Raw genomic sequence first — 17,790 nt, forward strand, 5'->3', positions numbered from 1 at the left:
ATTTGGTACATGACAAAGTCCAATGAACAAAAAAACCTAATTAGCCAAAAAAAAAAAAAAAAAAATAGTACACATTTGATAAGCATGTCACTTCAGATTATTTTTTTTTTTTACAAGAATACATTTGGAGAGTTAATTCATATTTTTCTCTCTTCTCCTTTTCTTCTACTTCTCTTACGTTTGATAACAATTTTATTGTAATGGATAATTCTTATTATAATCAAAGTGCCATCGTAATGTTAACATATTAACATGGCACAAACAATAACTAAATAATATTAGAATGATGAAAGAGAATAATACTGGTCTTCATATTGGGTGTTATTACCTTCATCTCAATAAAATTTTTAAGTGTAAAGTTTGTTCTGAAAATAATAATAACTTTTATATTGAAATATAGAATTACATTAACTAATTATTGAGTTCCCTTACGCCATGAGGTTAATTCAGATGGGATTAATTGTTCATTACATGCAAGCACAGCCTGTGCCATCAGTTTCCCAAGCCAAGCATGGTACAGCAATCCCCTGGCACCAAGCCCTGCAAACAGCCAATATTTGCAGCCCTTACTCTCACCGACAATGTCATTGACACAACCCATAAGTGGAAGTGAGCCGTGGGCAGTGAGTGGTGGCATTGCCCTCAGACCAGCCCGAGCTCCAGCGAAACTCCACTTATTTAAATCTGGATAAATGGCACATGCCTTGGGCAGAAGTTCATCCAAGGCTTGAGAGGATTCTGATGCCGAGACATTTGGAGAAGAGTTTCTTGATTTCCATTCCCATGTAGAGCCCATGTACAAACTTCGAGGCCCCTGGATAGCTAGCCAAGCATCTGAAAGTATGGAAGGGCCAGTCTCTGGATACTCTTCTCTGAAAAGAGAAATTTTTGCGAAATAAACACTTAAGAATTGGAAGTATTGACATACCAAATGCCATCCATATTACAGTATAAGATTTTAAGCTTTTAAGTTTGAGTGCTTGAATTTTTATTTTTGTTTTTATTTTTTTGAAAAGGAGACAACAAAGGTCAATTGTTTAGACTGACCTCTTCCCAAGTTAGGGAACCCCACTTAAGGTGGAGGTAAACCGTGGGAACATGATAAACATAAGAAAAGTCCAAGTGCTTGAATTGATCTCAAACACTTGGGAAGTACAATCATTAACACCACACCCTCTATGCAGTCCAAGCAGTCAAGTTTGGGTGCTTAGATTGAAACTTTGCAAGCTCCAAACAAGAGAATGGAAGACAATCTATCAGATAACTTGATATCAAATGATTAAAAAGCATAAAATAATTTTACCCCATATCATCAGACAGCTTCAGGTGCGCAACAACACCTCTACATGTCCTTAAAGGAATCCTTCCAGCAAGCTCAGGAAGCATGTCTGCTTTGGCACCTAGACATATTATTACTGCCTGGTATTCCCCTAATATTACATTCACCGCAAATTAACGATAAGGGGAAAGAAGGATGTGTTGAAAAAGAAGAACAATCTAGTAAATAACATAAACAACCAAAGAATCCGCTTAAGACATTAAGTAATAATTAACATGGAACTTTTAAAGCTAAAATGAACTTTCTAAATTCCAAAACATGTAAGTATATAGACTGGCTGTTTGATGAAGCATTCAACGACAAACATTGAGGAACTGAATTACCTTCTAAATCAGTGAGTTTGTTAACATTTTTCTTGTGCAAGTGTAGCTCTTTTTCACCAACGCCAGATGCAGATAATTCTTTTGCTAAATTCTTACACGCCGTGTAAAGCGCCTAGCAAATAACCATCAGACTGTCAAGTCATGAAAATCAAATATGTTATATTTAACTAAGACATGGATTTATGATTCAGACCTGAACATAACGTTGAGGATGGATATTTACAGCCTCGGGCATGTAGAAAGCCTTGTTCAAGGGTAAACATAAATTGGGTGCAAGATTTTGGACAGCATCCTTCTCAAGAGTTTCTATTCTGCAACTGGAAAGACAACTCCGAGCATTCTAATGGCGCAGAGAAATAAGCACCAACATTACAATAACATCAAAAATCAAACACCAAGCCCTTGTGCTCATACCAAGTTCAGAGATAATTACATCGCTTAACAATAGCATGTTTTTCATGCTGACTGCTGGCCTCAAGATTCCCCTGGATTAAGAAATTTTCCACCAATAAGTAGAGAATCGTTTTCACCTTTTATAAAAAAATATCACTCGTACAATTTAAACCCAGCGTAATAAGAACAAGATTAAGGTAATAATAAAAGCCTTTTCTTAACTTAATTTTGCAACATATACTCAAATACCATATAAGAACAAGGTTAAGGAAATAGTAAAAGCATTATTCAGTTAATTTTCCATCATGTACTAGTGCACTCCATTCATCCAGAACAACCTCATACTTCACGCTTAAAAACACAACATTTCACAAATTACAAATATGAAATAGAGTACAGAAAAAAGTTGAAATAACTGCAGTTATATAAATATATATATGTATACAAATATATTTAGAGAGAGAAAGAGACCTTCTTCGAACCATGAGGCCTTGAAGGTTAGGATCAAAATCTGAAATTCCAGAGTTTAACTGGCCAGAATCCATTGATGCTTCTGCTGCTTCAGCAACACCCAAAAGCTTTAAACACTCATTCCAACACTCAGCACCCTTCCATAGAAGCTTAGCTACATGACATAACACCCAACGTCATCATCAACAGCTACAAGAACATCATTTTTCCTCAGTTTTCTTTTTTTTTTCTTCAATAAATGAAAAGAAAGAGTACCCTTTCACCTTTAGGGGAATAAGGATGAATTAGTCCTCCAGAAATTCCAGAAGCACCTCCCCCAATCCCAATTTCATCATAAATATCTATTCGTATGTTCAAGTCCTTTGCACTCTCCTGCATATATATAACAAAAACCTTCTTTGAAAATTCAAAACCACAGAGACACCATAAGAGAGAGAAAGAAGAATGCATACTCGGAGCAAATGCCAGGCAACAGAAAGACCAGCAAAACCAGCACCCAGAACTGCGTACCTACCACCATAATCAATGCGCCATCAACAACAACACTGGGAAGATAATAGAATGTGAATTTTTAATGAAAAAGAAGAGTGTAATGGACCTGAGAGAGGGCCGAGATAGGGAAGAAGAAGGTGAAGAGAAAGTCAGAAATGGTGAAGAATGCGTTGCACTTGTTACCACCATGACCATCCTTCTCTTTGTTTTGTAGCTCTTTTAGCTGCGAAACTATTTTATGTTTAACTTTTTGGGTGGCTTCCCAAAATGGCCTAATTTTATAGGTCAATTTGGAGTGACTTACTCTCAAAATTATTTAGTTAAATGGTTTATCTCTCTAATGAATTTATGTTATTACCTCTTCTACTCTTAAATGAAATAAAAAATAAATAAATAAAACCTAATTTTATCATCTTCTTCCTCATTTTATTCTACAAATAACTATCATCCTCACCCACACTAAGATTATCCTTATTAAGAATAACTTGTTAATAAATTATCCATTTAAGAGCATTATAATTAGTGACTACAATAATACTCATAGAAAATAAATCAAAATCTAAGTATTTATTTAGAGCATCCAAAAATATAATAAACACACCTACATTCTATTGATGATTCATCTATGTGAGCCATTTTGATTCCAAAAATCTCCAATTAGGATTAACACAAACACAAGATTAAAGTGATATAGAGGGAAGCACAATGTGGAGCTATCCCCTCTTTTCTTCACTATTACCATTAACCCAAACCCTTTTCACATAAGACATATATATATGTCACACCCTTCTAACCCTAATGGGTTATACACTAATTGGGCTTAAGTGGTTCAATAATGATATACTATAATTTAATGTGTCAATTATAGTTTTAAGGGTGCTCTTATATGCCTCTAACATAATAAATAATTATTAATCATCACATTATGGTTGTTGATAAATATTGGGCACATACTTAATGATTGTGTTAATGGTTTAAGTCCGTGATTATATTAGTCCACAATAATAATTCTAACATTCTCCCACTTGGACAATATAATCAATCACCATTACATTGTCTACCACACATAAGGTAACCAATTAAAATGTACATAATATCATATCAACAGGATACATATATTATGTATGAATTGACCTTGAAGACATCTAATCCAATAACAATCATTAACAATCAAACCGAACATGCATGAGGTCCAACAAAATTGAGACTATGCGCATTCATCTCATTTTGTACTTGTCACTTCGGTAAACAACACATACATGCATACATATGACAATAATCACTAGAAGTGACTACAACATCATTATGCATGTTCAAAACACAAGTCATAAGCATTCCATACAAGATACTTGCATGTACGATGCATAATAGTAAAACTCCCGCTGAGCTCAATAAGCTAGGCTCCTAACAATCTCATTCAAGCAACATGCTCCAAAAATACACATATGGATAAGTCTTTTGTTAGTGGATCTGCTAACATGCCAGTACTATGTGTGTATTCAATGGAAATAAGAGACTCTATAACTTTCTCTTTAACAAAATAGTACTTTATGTCAATGTGTTAAGAGCGGAAAGTACTTCTAGTATTTTCAGAGAAAGCTATTGCTGCGAAATTGTCACAATACAATTTCAGCGGCCTCGAGATGGAGTCCATAACACCCAATGGTTAAATGAAGTTCCGCAGCCATATTGCTTGACATGTAGCCTCGTAACACGCCATATACTCTACCTCCATTGTTGAGGATGATGTGAGTGTCTGTTTGACACTTTTCCATGAAACAGCTCCTCCAACCATCGTGAAAATGTAGCATAATGTGGATTTCTTATCATCCACGCATCCTACATAATCAGCGTCACTAAATCTAAATATATCAAGAGTGTCAGCTCGCCGATAAGTCAACATATGATCCTTGGTACCCTAAAGATACCGCATGACTTTCTTAGCTGCTTTCCAATAGCTAAGCCCAGGATCACTCAAGTATCTACCCAACACACCAACAACAAAAGCAATATCAGGGCGTGTGCATACTTGAGCATACATCAGGCTACCCACAAGTGACGCACAGGTCTGTCTCTAGCCGTTTAGAGGCCTTGGGCGAGCTTCAAAATAAAGGCTTTATTTTACAATAATTATTTTACTAAAAAAAATCTCAAATTGAATAGTAAAATAACATATTTTACAAATCAACAAAATAATGAACTTATAAAAAAATTATTTTTCTAGCTTTTTGAGATGCAAAATTATTTATTAAATTGTCATAGTCAAGTTTATCTAATAATTTTTTTTCAATGGACAACATTGCTAATCCATTTAATTTTTCTTGAGACATCGAAGATCTTAAATAAGATTTTATTAATTTTAATTTTGAAAAAGTTCTTTCTACAGATGCAACTGAAACTGGAATTGTAAACAATATTCTATAAGAAATATAAGCATTTGAAAATGAATCAAATTTTTTGATATAATTAAGTACTTTTGATCTTTTTGATAAATTTCTCTTAAAATTTTTAATTTTCCAAATAAATCTATTCCATCTATATCAAAATTTCCATTATAACTTAGAAAATCTTCAAGATTCAAACATTGTTTAATAGCATCTTCATCCATTGACTTTAATCTAGTAAAATCAAATAAGAATCCCAAAATATTTTCTAAAACTTCAAATTGCTCAAATCTTAATTTAAGTGAAGAAATTATTTGATCAACCAAATAAATAAAATACTCAATCCTAAATAATTCTTCAAGAGATTTTATTTTATCATTACTAACATCTTCATCAAATTGTTTCTTTCTACGAATCACACGTTTTTCACGAAATTTTAGTTCTATTTTCAATTCATTTGTAAGTTTTTTAGCTGAAGCCATAGCAGATATAAATCTATTTTCCCTATAATTTTTAAAAAGAGAAATAAGACCCTTAAGAAGATGGCCCTGAAATTTAGTGGGCCATAGGAAAAAAAAATATTTTTAGGCTCTTATTTAGAAAAAAATGTGGTATTTTTCAAAATTAATAAAAAAAATGTGTAATTTTAAAAGGGGATAAATTTTTTTTTGGGGCCCTAAGCTAGGTGGGCCCTAGGCACAGGCCTAGCCCACCTATGCTCAGGGTCGGCCCTGTCTATGGCAACATTAATTGTTGATTTTTCACTTTGAAAGTTCTTACTAAGAGAGTTTACAGCAAACAAGATATCATACCAAATAGTCATACCTAATAAAAATTCAAAATCTTCTAGTTCATAAGTTAATAGACTATTAGCTTCACTCTTTATTTTAGGATCTTCACTTGTGTCTGCTAGTTCTAACAAAGCATCTCTAATATTTGGAGTTTGATGTATAATAGCTTTTACACTTTCAATGTGACTTTTCGAACGAGTTTGTGATAACGACTTCACTGTTAAGTTAGATATATTATTTTTTAAAATTATCCATTGCTTTGGTGATGAAGAAAATAATGAATATATTCGTTGTAGAACCCTAAAATATGATATGGCTCTAACACAAGAAGTTGCAGCATCACAAATTACTAAATTAAGACTATGACATGCGCATGGTGTAAAAAATGCCCTAGGATTTATATCTAATAACCTTTTTTGCACACCTTGGTGTTTCCCTTTCATGTTAGATCTATTATCATAACTTTGTCCTCTTACATCATTTATATCAAGTTCTAACTTCTTAATTTCTCTTATGAGTTCATCAAAGAGACATTTTCCTGAAGTATCTACCACATTTAAAAATTCTAAAAAGTATTCTTCAATTTCAATAGGACAAGAAGAAATATTTACACACCTTAAGATCATGGACATTTGCTCTTGGTGGCTTAAATCTAGAGTACAATCTAATATAATTGCATAGTATTTTGCTTCTTTAATATTTGTTAAAATTAAACCTTTTATCTTGTGAGCCAACACTTGTATTAACTCATTTTGAATATTATGTCCTAAATAATGTTTATGAATTTTACCGTTTTGAATACGACGAATATGCTCTTTCATTATTGGATCAAATTCAGTGATCATCTCAATAAAACTTAAAAAGTTTCTATTATTTTCTTGATAGATCTTTTCATGACTCCCACAAAATGCCAAATTATTTTTAGCTAAATATTTTATAAGAGCAATTATCTTTTTTAAAATATTTCTCCAATGTTCTTTCTCTTTATTAATTCTTTCTTGAGCATGTTTATCAATTGTTTTATTCATAAATAATCTCGATTCTAAATCAAACCAAGTACTCATGTTGATTATTATGTTCGCTACTTGTTTCATGACTCTTTAACCTATCACCAAGTTGTTTCCAATCTTTAGTTCCTTTGTTGCTCAATTGGTTCATCGTACTAGAACTAACACTAAATAATTTAAAACAAAAATAATATACTTTATTCAAACACTTTGAATACACTAACCACTTTCTATCATGTTGTTCTCCATTTGATAAATTTCTTGTGTAGTGATAAGTAGAAAAACGTCTACCATCATCTTTTGGAAACTCTATATCACTCACTCTAATTGAACATTTTTCTACTAATAAGTCTATTCGTTTATTATCAAGATTTTTCCATCTTTCTGGATCATCAAGATAATCTAAATTGTTGTTACCATTTCTAGTTTTCATATTATCCTCCTTATTTTCTTGACATTCTTCATCAACTATCATATTATCACATATTTTATGGTGGCAATTTTCTAAACCTTTTTCTACCATAATTCATAATCACCTAAATTATTTAAATTTAATTGGTCATGAGTTTCTTTATTTGTGTTATTTTCAACTCTTTTGCTAGTGGTAACAAATTTATCTAAAGCTCCTTGTTGAGTTTTTATCAATTTTTCTTTTTTGTCTTAAATTTTTCATAACCTAATAGATATTTTTTACTAGACATGCTTCCTTTTCAATTTAGAAGCACAAAATAAAATTATTGCATATAAAAGTAACAATAATAATAAAGAAAAAAAAAGGATGAAAGAAAGGTATAACCTAAAAAATTGCAAGCCAAAACAGGTACTTCAATATGAATATTTTCTTTGAATTTTTTTTTTCTTGAAAGAGATCCTATCCAAAAAGAATAATGATTATAAATTAAAGTAAGATGAAAAATATATAATAATGTTAATAATATATATAAAAATAAGAGTTAGAATACATACCTTTGTGTTTCTTTTGTCTGTTTCAATGTAAAATCAAATATCAATATAGTCTATAAGTTTGTAATAATGATTGAATTGAATGAGAGCTCTTAAATAATGACAATTGCTAAAAGAGAATGAAAATGAGCAAGAAAATGGAAGAAGAATAAATGAAGTTTGTGAAAAATAAAAGAGAAAGATATATATACATTGTTTTTATTTATTTATCTAAAAAATATATCTCTAACAACTAATTAATTAAAAAGAAATTAATTTTGAATAAAAATTGTTTAGTCTAATTAGTTTTTATTTTCTCCACAAAATAGGTACTATTTAAGTAATAAAAGTTATAATAAACAAAATAAAAAAAATTATAATTAGAAGTTACTTGTAGTAGTCGCTCAACCGTGTGTATTAGTCTCATTATTATGATTTGACTTTTTCCTTTTGGTTTGAAAATAACAATGTCAGTAAATATATATTATATATAATATGTGACCCGTTAAACATGCATATAGGTAAAAAATGGCCTTTTTCATTAATGGACCTTAGGCAGTTTCCCTTCTTGCCCATAGCTTGGGCCAGCACTCGTGACGCATAAGGAACCACTTTTATTTTATCTCTCTCTTTATCATTTTGTGAACATTGGCTTTTAGAAAACTTGCCGCATTTCACTATTAGTGCCTTTCCATGAGAATAAGCATGCATATTGAATATTTTCAAGATCCGAACAATGTAAGTTTTCTAAGACAATCGAAGAATACATTTAGTCCTATCTTAAAGGATTTGTATCCCAAGTACATATGAAGCCTCACCAAGATCTTTCATATCAAAATGGTCAGATAACAATTGTTTTGTCTCAGATAATAAATCTTTATTGTTAGAAGCAAGCAAGATATCATCAACATACAATACTAGAAAATAAAGTTGCTCCCACTAACCTTCATATATATACATTGATCAACTTTACTCTCCATGAAACCATTTACAGTGACAACTACATCAAACTTGAGATACCACTGTCTTGATGCTTGTTTAAGTCCATAAATAGACTTATTGAGCTTGCAAACCATATGTTCCTTGACAGGCTTCTCAAAACCAACAAGTTGACTCATGTAGACATCTTCATACAAATCTCCATTTAGGAAGGTAGTCTTCACATCCATTTGTTCAAGTTCCAAATCAAAATGAGCAACTATAGCCATAATGATTCGCGAAGAATCTTTGGTAAAAACAGGTGAGAAGGTTTCTTTGAAATCAATACCTTCTCTCTGGATATATCCTTTAGCAACAAGTCTAGCCTTATACATTAATATTTGCCCACTTGAGTCACATTTGATCTCGTAAACCCATTTGCACCCAATGGGTCTGCAACCTTTCGGTAGGACAACTAAATTCCAAACCTTGTTTTGCGACATAGAACTTGACTCATCCGCCATTGCATTCAACCATAGCTTAGATTGAGGACTCCTTGTGGCTTTTTGATAAGTAACTTGCTCAAAAGCGTCTCCCACATCATAATCATGTTCTTGCAAATAGACAATGTTGTCATCATGAATAGTAGGTTTGCAAGCTCTCTCTGATCTTCTCAACACAACTTCACCACCCTCAATATCAGTATTTTCATCTTGCATGTGATCTTGAGGTTCATCATGAGCTTCTATTAGAATTTTTTCAATCACAGGATCATTAGTAGGAGAGAAAACAAAAGCAAAAGGTACAGGGACCTAATTATGTTCTTCCCCAAATACAATTTCTCTTACCTTTGACTTGAACCAAATTTATCTTCAAAATAGATAGCTCTATCTGATTCTATCACCCTGGTGGTGTGAGAAGGAAAATAGAACCTTTTCTTTAAGCATTATTGGTGCTCGGTGGGTAAGGATTTTTGTGAGGATGTTGTGGACTTTTTCTAGACTGGGAACATGCATAAGGGCATAAATGCGACTAATATTATTATCCCCAAAGTGCTTAACTCGAAGAAAGTCACTCAATTCAGACCCATTTCTCTGTGTAATGTGGTGTACAAGGTGATCTTCAAAATCATTGCTAATAGAATTAGACCGATTCTCCCTCGGTTGATATGCCCTACTCAAGCAGATTTTGTTCCTGGGCATAGTATTCATGATAATAATATGATGGTCCAAGAGATCATTCATTCCTTTAAGCTTAAAAACTCTGTCCAAGGTGGGTCGTGCTACTTTGATCAAATATGTTGGGCTAGCTATGTCGGTCTATACCATGCAGAATACCAAGCTTTCAAAAAAGCTGGCTTCCAAAATTGATGGTATGATTAGATATTTTCTGGTGGGGTTGTGACCCAAGTAACAGGAGCCTCTATTTGAAGGCCTGGGATCGACTTTGCCTCCCGAAGTCAAGGGGTGGCCTAGGTTTCCGAAAGTCACTAGAAATGAATCAAGATCTGCTTGCTAAGTGGGGATGGGCCCTCTTGAACGAAGATCAATCGTTGTGCTGTAAGGTGCTAAAAGCTAAATATCTGAGAAACACATCATTCTTCGAGTGTGCTTATAAGAATTCTGACTCTTGGTTTTGGAAGATTGTGAAGAAAACCAAAGAGATCCTTCAGAAAGGTGCTTGTAAAATGATTTCAGATGGGAAAGAGTCTAATGTCTGGACTAATCCTTGGGTTATCCACGAACAGGATTTTTACCCTAAGGCCATTGCTTCTAGGGTGCAGGGAATTAGAAAGGTGGCAGAGTTACTATTAAAAAATGGGGACTGGAACATCCTTAAACTTCAATCTCTGTTTAATCTTGAAACTATTTGTGACATTATTAAGAATGGTAAACCTAGTGGCAAAGGCAGAGATAGGTGGGTGTGGACAAAGGAGCCAAGTGGGTTATTCTCGACAAAGTCTGCCTATCTTGTCCAAGCTTTAGAAAGAGCTCCCACCTGCTTTATGGGCCCTGCTCGGTGGAACAAGCTTTGGAACTCCAAAATCCTAGAGCATCATAAGGTCCTCTAGTAGTGTATTCTCTCCGACACTCTGCCTATCTAAGCCATCCTCAGTAAGAGAATCAAGGTTGAAGAGGTCTCTTGTCCAATTTATGGGGAGAGTGAGGAATCGATGGAACACTTGTTCATTTATTGTAACTTTGCCTATCATCTCTGGAGATCTTCTCCTTATGGCATTATGCCTGTTTCTAACTCTGGCGCTCGTGTTTGGGACTGGGTGACTTCTATTTGGAATTTGAAGTCAAAAGGGGTGGATACTGATAAGTTATTCCTCTATGCGTCAATTGTGGTGGACACTATTTGGAGGGCTCGCAACAAGAAGGTTCATAATAATTTCATGGGTAACATTAAACACTTTATTGATTCTATCTCTATTTGTTACACAGATTATGCATCTTGCTTGTTTGTCCCGACATTAGTTGTTGTGCCTCCTGTTTGGTCCCCTACTCCTGTTGATTGGATTAAAATTAATTGTGATGTCAAAGTTAGTAGTAGCTCCATGTGTGTGGTGGCCTTAGCAAGGGATCATACATGGTCTATTTTGTAGGTAGCAGTTAAGAGGTTCAATTTCTCAGATCTGCTTATTGGAGAAGCTGCAGCGTGTACTCTAGCTTTGGAGACAGTAGTTATGATGAAGCACCTTTTTGTTCTAGTTGAGAGTGATTCCGAGAAGGTTATCAATGCTCTAAAGGGAGTTCACTCCACTTGGAGTATTGATAATTATATTCAAATGTGTAAACAACTCTCTGCTCTTTTGTTAAGTTGTAATTTTTTGCTTATTCCTAAACTTTGTAATTTCGCAACACACAATGTTGCTAAGTGGGCTTTCACGAATCATGTAACCAGTATGGTTAAACTCTCTTCTATATCAGATTTTATCTTTTGTAATGATCGTGAGGTCTAACTGGTTTCTCTTTATTTATAAACGTTCTACTTTTCAAAAAAAAAAAAAAGAATTGTAATCACAAGGGACAAGTCTAAAAGGATGGTTATGTTATCTCAAAAAAGGTATGTTCAGAAAATCCTGAAGAAATTTGGTTTTGAAGACTGCATATCAATTTTTACACCAATTGGCCAACAGCTTAGATTATCAAACACACAAGCTCCCTCCAACCAAGATGAAGGAGCTTACATGGAGAAAATACCCTACACTAGCATTATAAGAAGTGTAATGTACCTAATGGTTTGTACTAAACCAAATATTTACCATGGGGTCAATATGATAAGCAAATTTATGGGAGCGACAAGCAGTTAAGTGGCTCATGAGATATCTAAGAGAAACATCAAATTTGGAGTCAGTATATGGATCTAATCCCAACAGTACTGCAGTTGTAAGATATGTTGATTTAATAAATTACTATCCGCATATCTCATTTTAAATTGTATATCAATCATCAAACCCTGTTTATATATACACACATGCTCTTTAGGCAGTTTTCATAATCAAACTCTGTATAAACTCCAATAATCAACTAAGATGTAATGAATAGTATAACAACTAGATCAGTGAAACTTGGTCTCATTTAACATACTGAATCATAAATTAATGTAAATAATAAACACATAGATAATAAGACTAGGCATATATAGTGTGAATTAAGAAGTACATGTTGCAAATGATCATGCTTTGCGCAAAATAAGCCGCCTCTCTCTCTTGTACTCAACTTCATCTCTTTGGTGCATGATTATAAGAGCTCTTCTCACCTGTGAAAAATATTCAATTAACACAACAGAAAAATGTACCTAAAGGCTTAAAAGATCGAAGAACCAAATTAGAAATTTCTAACATGATACTTACAGTAGACTCGTTCATTCCCATTCTAGCAAGCTCATCAATCAGCTTCCTCTCTGATATGTGGTTCCCAATGCCTATTCTTCTCTTTATCTGAGTTTCCGCTTGCTGTTTAGCGGGAAATAAATAAATTAATTTTAATAATTATTGGAAAAGCAAGAGAATTATAATACTAACTGCACAAAATATATAAAGACCTTTATTTCATTTGCCATTTCGGCAGTAAGATTAATTTGTTGATTTATTCCAGACTTTGCAGCATCCATTGTTGAAACTGTAAAAAGTCTTAAAGCTTCTTGTACATTTTCTTCAGTAGCCACATGAGACCTGAAATCAAAGTTAATGTCATTATCATGTTATATAAATTACAAGAACAGTCTTTACCCTATTTCATGAGTATCCAAAGTCTAAACACTAGGTTGAAAACTTGGATTGCTAAATATTTTTTTTTTGTAAGATGGATTATTGAATAAAATTAACTACACTGAATTATTATAACTTGGAGTATCTAATCATCAAAACAACAAGCCCATAATATAAAGTTATGAATAGCACTTACAGTTTCATTTTTGCAAGTGATTCACTCAATCTTACAATAGCTTCAAGCTGCCTCACTGTTATAGGGATTGCTGAACCCTCGCCAGTTTCATTTGCCTGCCGTCTCATGTCCTATAAAGAAAACCCATTAAAAGTGGACTGATTATGGAGGCATGCATACTGAATACGTTATGTTTGTGAATGGTAACGGTGAGCAGTTGGCTAGTAATTTTAAACCAATTTCCTTGAACATTGTACAAGTGAGATCTAAGAATACCTGTCTGATTTTAACATAATTATTTTGTAGCAAGGTGGATGCAGAATCTGATAACCGGGGATGACATCCAGTTCGACAAAATTGTATGTACCTACAAGATTGCAATAAAGAGTAAAAAGAACTCATTAAGTATTAGGAAGAAAATATTGTTCATAATTCAATGCTCATTAGATCTTATTGCTAACCTCTTCAGCCAATTTTCTTCTTTTGCAACAACTCTATTGTCACCGAGATTCGCACCAGCAGATGCATGAACTTTTATAATGTGGCTTGCAATAATCTGATATGAATGAAAACTAAATCAAGTAGCTATTTCCATAGTTATGCTCAAAAGTAAGATAATCCATAATGAAGTGAATAAAAAATTTAATAAACTGAGTGCATTTTTCTTGATTAGAAGCATTGTAATAAATTACCTTATCTTGACTGTACATCCTGATATCTTTGACAATGAAGATTAAATCAAATCTAGAAAGAATTGTTGTCTGCAAATCAATGTTATCCTGTGCAGTCTGGAAAGAAGTAGCTTTTTTAATCAGTTCACAGCAGAAAGTAACTATGCATTGAACAAACTAATAGAAGTGTTGAATCAGGTGACCACAGACCTTGAGATCATCATAACGTCCAGATGGTGGGTTAGCAGCTGCAAGGACAGATGTTCTAGAATTAAGAACAGTCGTTATTCCTGCTTTAGCAATGGATATGGTTTGCTGCTCCATGGCTTCGTGGATGGCAACCCTATGCAACATCAAGTATACACTTTTTTAGTCTCATTACAACGTAAAGGTTAAACAGGGCATATTTCTAGCTTGAATTACCTATCTTCTGGCCTCATTTTGTCAAACTCATCAATACAGACAACACCCCCATCTGCCAAAACCATGGCTCCTCCTTCAAGATAGAACTCACGCTGGAAAGGCAGAGGTTAATGAAATCAGAAAACTTTCAATCCAAAATACTGATGGGAAACTTATCCATTAGTATCAGTACGACACTCCAAGGCTAAAAGATAAGACAAACAAGTTTCTCAGATCAAGAACGCACTGTACTACTATCTCTGATTACAGAAGCAGTAAGACCAGCAGCAGATGAACCTTTTCCTGATGTATAAACAGCCACAGGAGCTGTCTTCTCAACAAACTTGAGGAACTTTACAAACAAAGCAATACCACATTAGTGCACAATATAAAACCAATTGACCCATGAACAGCATAAAACAGACCAAACCTGTGATTTAGCAGTAGATGGATCTCCCAAAAGCAACACATTGATATCCCCCCTTAGCTTTACACCGTCTGGCAAACTCTGCTTGCAGAAATGAATTATTACGATATGTAAACACTATATGGAAAAGAAATATAATATTTTTAGCTTCCAATATACCTTCCTTGATCCTCCAAACAAAAGGCAAGCCACAGCCTTCTTTACATCCTCATGACCAAATATGGAGGGTGCAATTTTTGAGCATATGTTTTTGTATACATCCTGTTCTGCGGCAAACTTCTTGAATTCTTCTATCTATTATTTTTTTTATGAGAAAAAAACTTTGTTAAAATTTTAAAACTGAAAACAGGAAAATAATGAAAGTATCGAATATAATCTATTGTAACAAACAATGAACATGTATACATAACCAACATTCACTCAGCCCTCATGTGAATCAACTGGTAAAAGTATCTTTCAAATAAGTTCACATAAGAATGATTCCAACTATTACCTCTTCTGAGGTAAAGGCTGCTGGACCACGAGAGTTGGCATCATTTGCTTCTTCAATTCCTACAATTCTGATATAAGGCTGCCTTACAGCAACTGCTCCTTTGTGCCTGCAGCAACCATAACAAAATATTCCATATTCAGCAATCACAAACAGAAAATACCTCATTATACAGTAGTCTCAAGGTTTTAACATTACTTACGATGTAGAAGAATTTGCAGCTTGGTAGATACTGTATATTCCCATAATAGTTAATCTAGTTCCAGGTACAATTGTTTGAACAAGATGGCGGTCCACAGATAAAAGCATGTTTCTAGGAAGTTCACCAGTAGGTACATCCTTCAATAACCAGGAAAAAAAACAGTTAGATATGAGAGAAATATATTTGCTTCAATTGTTTCCGGTGAGTCAATCACCCTGCCTCAAACTTTCATCATCAAGCTAATTTTCTTACCTCTGGGTTTTCCTGTAGTTTCAAGGTTTGCTGATCAACATACTTGCTCCTATCAGGAACCACAACCCATGGATCAATTGGGCATGGCTCTTCTCCAGCCTACAAAAGTTACAAGTGGGCTGTAATCAATTTCCAGGCCTTAGGAATTTAATGGAAAAATAAAAAAGGAAGCTTGGTAGTTGGTAGGAGGCTAAACCTGAGGAACATGGTTACATGAGCGAGGGACAATAGCTCCCCCAAGGCCTGGCCTACATGGAACTCTCTGCACGTTTTTACAATTCTTACACATCACAGTCACATAAGTCGCTTTGGCTTTAACCCTCGAAGCAGCTATAGTGATACCAGCTATTTTGACGAGTTTTGATATGTATTGAGCCTGTTCATAACAACAATAAAGATCTCAAAAACACTTAAAACAGAACCCATATTATTATCATTTTACAATGATTATTATACATTAATCAGATAGAATATGCGAAATTACTCCCCAAACCAAATCCATTTGCACAAATTTTTACAAAAGAAAAACTCACCCCAAGCGAGCGCATCGATACTGAGTCCTCCCTCGAAGTGAGCAAAATCTGGACGTCCTCCGGGACTGGCTCCTCCAGTTGCCCTTCATTTCCGGCCACCTTCGTTTTCAAATTCGCCAAAACCTGGCCCGCCGCATTCTCAAACTACAGCCATAAAAGTAACACGAAATGATGTTCAATCACTGAAAATATTACAAAATTAAAGACAATCCAACAAACAAAAGTAACTATGAGTACCAATGGTAAAAAATCAGCCGGAGCAGAACGAAGCTTAGCAGGGAGATCAGAGTCGAAGGAGTGGAGGTCTTCAAGATCAACGAGAAGGAACTTGGAGTTATGAAGGAGGCTTTCTCTGTAAGGAAAGACGTTCTTATCGGTCTCGAAGCTTCGAATGAATTCCTTGAACTTGAGAAGGACTGAGTGGTTACTGGCGTTTCCACCGGCGGCATGATCACCGAGTCCACCGGAACCATCGCCGAGCGACTGCGCCTGGTCGCTGTAGTAGATCGCTCCCTCGTCCCACCCCGACATTTCTCACTCTCTCTCTCTCTCTAGATTTCTTTCTTTCTCTCTCTAAAATTTCGGTCGCGGTTTAGGGAGGGAAAGGGGTTAGGGTTGGATAGTATAGTAGTGAGAGAAGTAAAGCTCTCCTTTTGGCGGGAACAAACTTGGCGGGAAATGATGTGGCCTCTGGCACGTGCTTTTCCGCTTATCTTTTTATTTATTTCCTCAGAACGACTACTCGATAATTTTGGATTAATTTAACTAACTATATCAAAATAATAATAATATTAGGGAAATTTTATTATTTGCCATTAATAATATAACTCATATTAAAATTTATACTCTCCATTAATTTGTACAAATTTAGTCCATTGATTACATGAACTTCCTATTTTACCCTTTTTTTTTAAAAAAATAAATAAAATTGTTAAAAACTGAAATTGGATCTTTCTCTCTCCCTTCCCTCTCTCTCGTTCTCGTGCACCACTCTCTCTCTCTAGAAAAAACTGAAAAAACTTCTCAAAAATTTCCCTCTTTCTCGTCCCACTCTCTCTTTCCTCTTGAATGCTTGTTTCTCGGTGGGTGTTGGTGGAAAACTGAAGCACACCCCAATATCACTCAAGAATTTTACACCATTACAATGGGTAAGTTGTGTTTTAAGCATTTTGTTAGACTTTATGTAGTTTAAAATTGTTATATGTGTCGTATTTGTTGGAACTGCTATTTTTTGGTCTGAAATGGTTGAGATCTGGCAGATCTGGTTTTCAGTCGAAATCTGGGTTTTCCAGTTGTTATCGATGATATCTCGATAACTTATCGATGGTTTATCGATGGTTTTCCAGGAAAGGTCCGTGATGA

The 17,790-nt window shown here is 34.3% G+C and overlaps 2 protein-coding genes across 4 annotated transcripts; both read right to left on the reverse strand.

The window, feature by feature from the left end:
• Nucleotides 1-292: 292 nt before the first annotated feature.
• On the reverse strand, nucleotides 293-3,308 carry LOC115724805 (uncharacterized). 3 transcript variants are annotated; one of them, XM_030654156.2, is made up of 9 exons: nucleotides 3,125-3,308; nucleotides 2,979-3,036; nucleotides 2,790-2,898; nucleotides 2,527-2,680; nucleotides 2,096-2,147; nucleotides 1,856-2,002; nucleotides 1,663-1,774; nucleotides 1,304-1,430; nucleotides 293-872 (listed from the first exon to the last, which is right to left on the reverse strand). In XM_030654156.2, exons 1-9 carry the CDS (start codon nucleotides 3,211-3,213, stop codon nucleotides 416-418), a joined length of 1,305 nt encoding a protein of 434 aa, XP_030510016.1. In that variant the 5' UTR covers nucleotides 3,214-3,308; the 3' UTR covers nucleotides 293-415. The 3 variants fall into 3 exon arrangements, with proteins under 3 accessions (XP_030510016.1, XP_030510017.1, XP_030510018.1); XM_030654157.2 differs by having other exon boundaries at nucleotides 2,979-3,028; nucleotides 3,125-3,303; XM_030654158.2 differs by having other exon boundaries at nucleotides 2,782-2,898; nucleotides 2,979-3,305.
• Nucleotides 3,309-12,561: 9,253 nt separating this feature from the next.
• Nucleotides 12,562-17,115, reverse strand: LOC115725654 (DNA replication licensing factor MCM5). Its single transcript, XM_030655239.2, has 18 exons — nucleotides 16,666-17,115; nucleotides 16,429-16,572; nucleotides 16,092-16,271; nucleotides 15,896-15,994; nucleotides 15,644-15,780; nucleotides 15,445-15,550; nucleotides 15,111-15,245; nucleotides 14,955-15,032; nucleotides 14,772-14,876; nucleotides 14,546-14,637; nucleotides 14,333-14,465; nucleotides 14,144-14,239; nucleotides 13,913-14,007; nucleotides 13,728-13,818; nucleotides 13,473-13,582; nucleotides 13,111-13,240; nucleotides 12,920-13,021; nucleotides 12,562-12,825 (listed from the first exon to the last, which is right to left on the reverse strand). The coding sequence occupies exons 1-18, from the start codon at nucleotides 16,957-16,959 to the stop codon at nucleotides 12,742-12,744; spliced, it is 2,211 nt and encodes a 736-aa protein (XP_030511099.1). The 5' UTR covers nucleotides 16,960-17,115; the 3' UTR covers nucleotides 12,562-12,741.
• Nucleotides 17,116-17,790: the final 675 nt, after the last annotated feature.

Source organism: Cannabis sativa, chromosome 6, assembly GCF_029168945.1.
Source record: "Cannabis sativa cultivar Pink pepper isolate KNU-18-1 chromosome 6, ASM2916894v1, whole genome shotgun sequence".
In the NCBI taxonomy this organism is placed as follows: Eukaryota; Viridiplantae; Streptophyta; class Magnoliopsida; order Rosales; family Cannabaceae; genus Cannabis; species Cannabis sativa.

Bases quoted from the DNA above. Each gene is read 5' to 3' on its own strand.
- LOC115724805 (XM_030654156.2), bottom strand. From the start codon at position 3,213: ATGGTCATGGTGGTAACAAGTGCAACGCATTCTTCACCATTTCTGACT. The intron at 2,148-2,526 runs GTCTCTTTCTCT...TTCTTAATCCAG, and splicing joins GGCCTCATGGTTCGAAGAAG to GGGAATCTTGAGGCCAGCAG. The intron at 1,775-1,855 runs GTCTGAATCATA...GTTATTTGCTAG, and splicing joins ATCCTCAACGTTATGTTCAG to GCGCTTTACACGGCGTGTAA.
- LOC115725654 (XM_030655239.2), bottom strand. From the start codon at position 16,959: ATGTCGGGGTGGGACGAGGGAGCGATCTACTACAGCGACCAGGCGCAG. The intron at 14,877-14,954 runs GTTTGGTCTGTT...TTGTTTGTAAAG, and splicing joins CATCTACTGCTAAATCACAG to TTCCTCAAGTTTGTTGAGAA. The intron at 13,819-13,912 runs GTTAGCAATAAG...GCAATCTTGTAG, and splicing joins GAAGAAAATTGGCTGAAGAG to GTACATACAATTTTGTCGAA.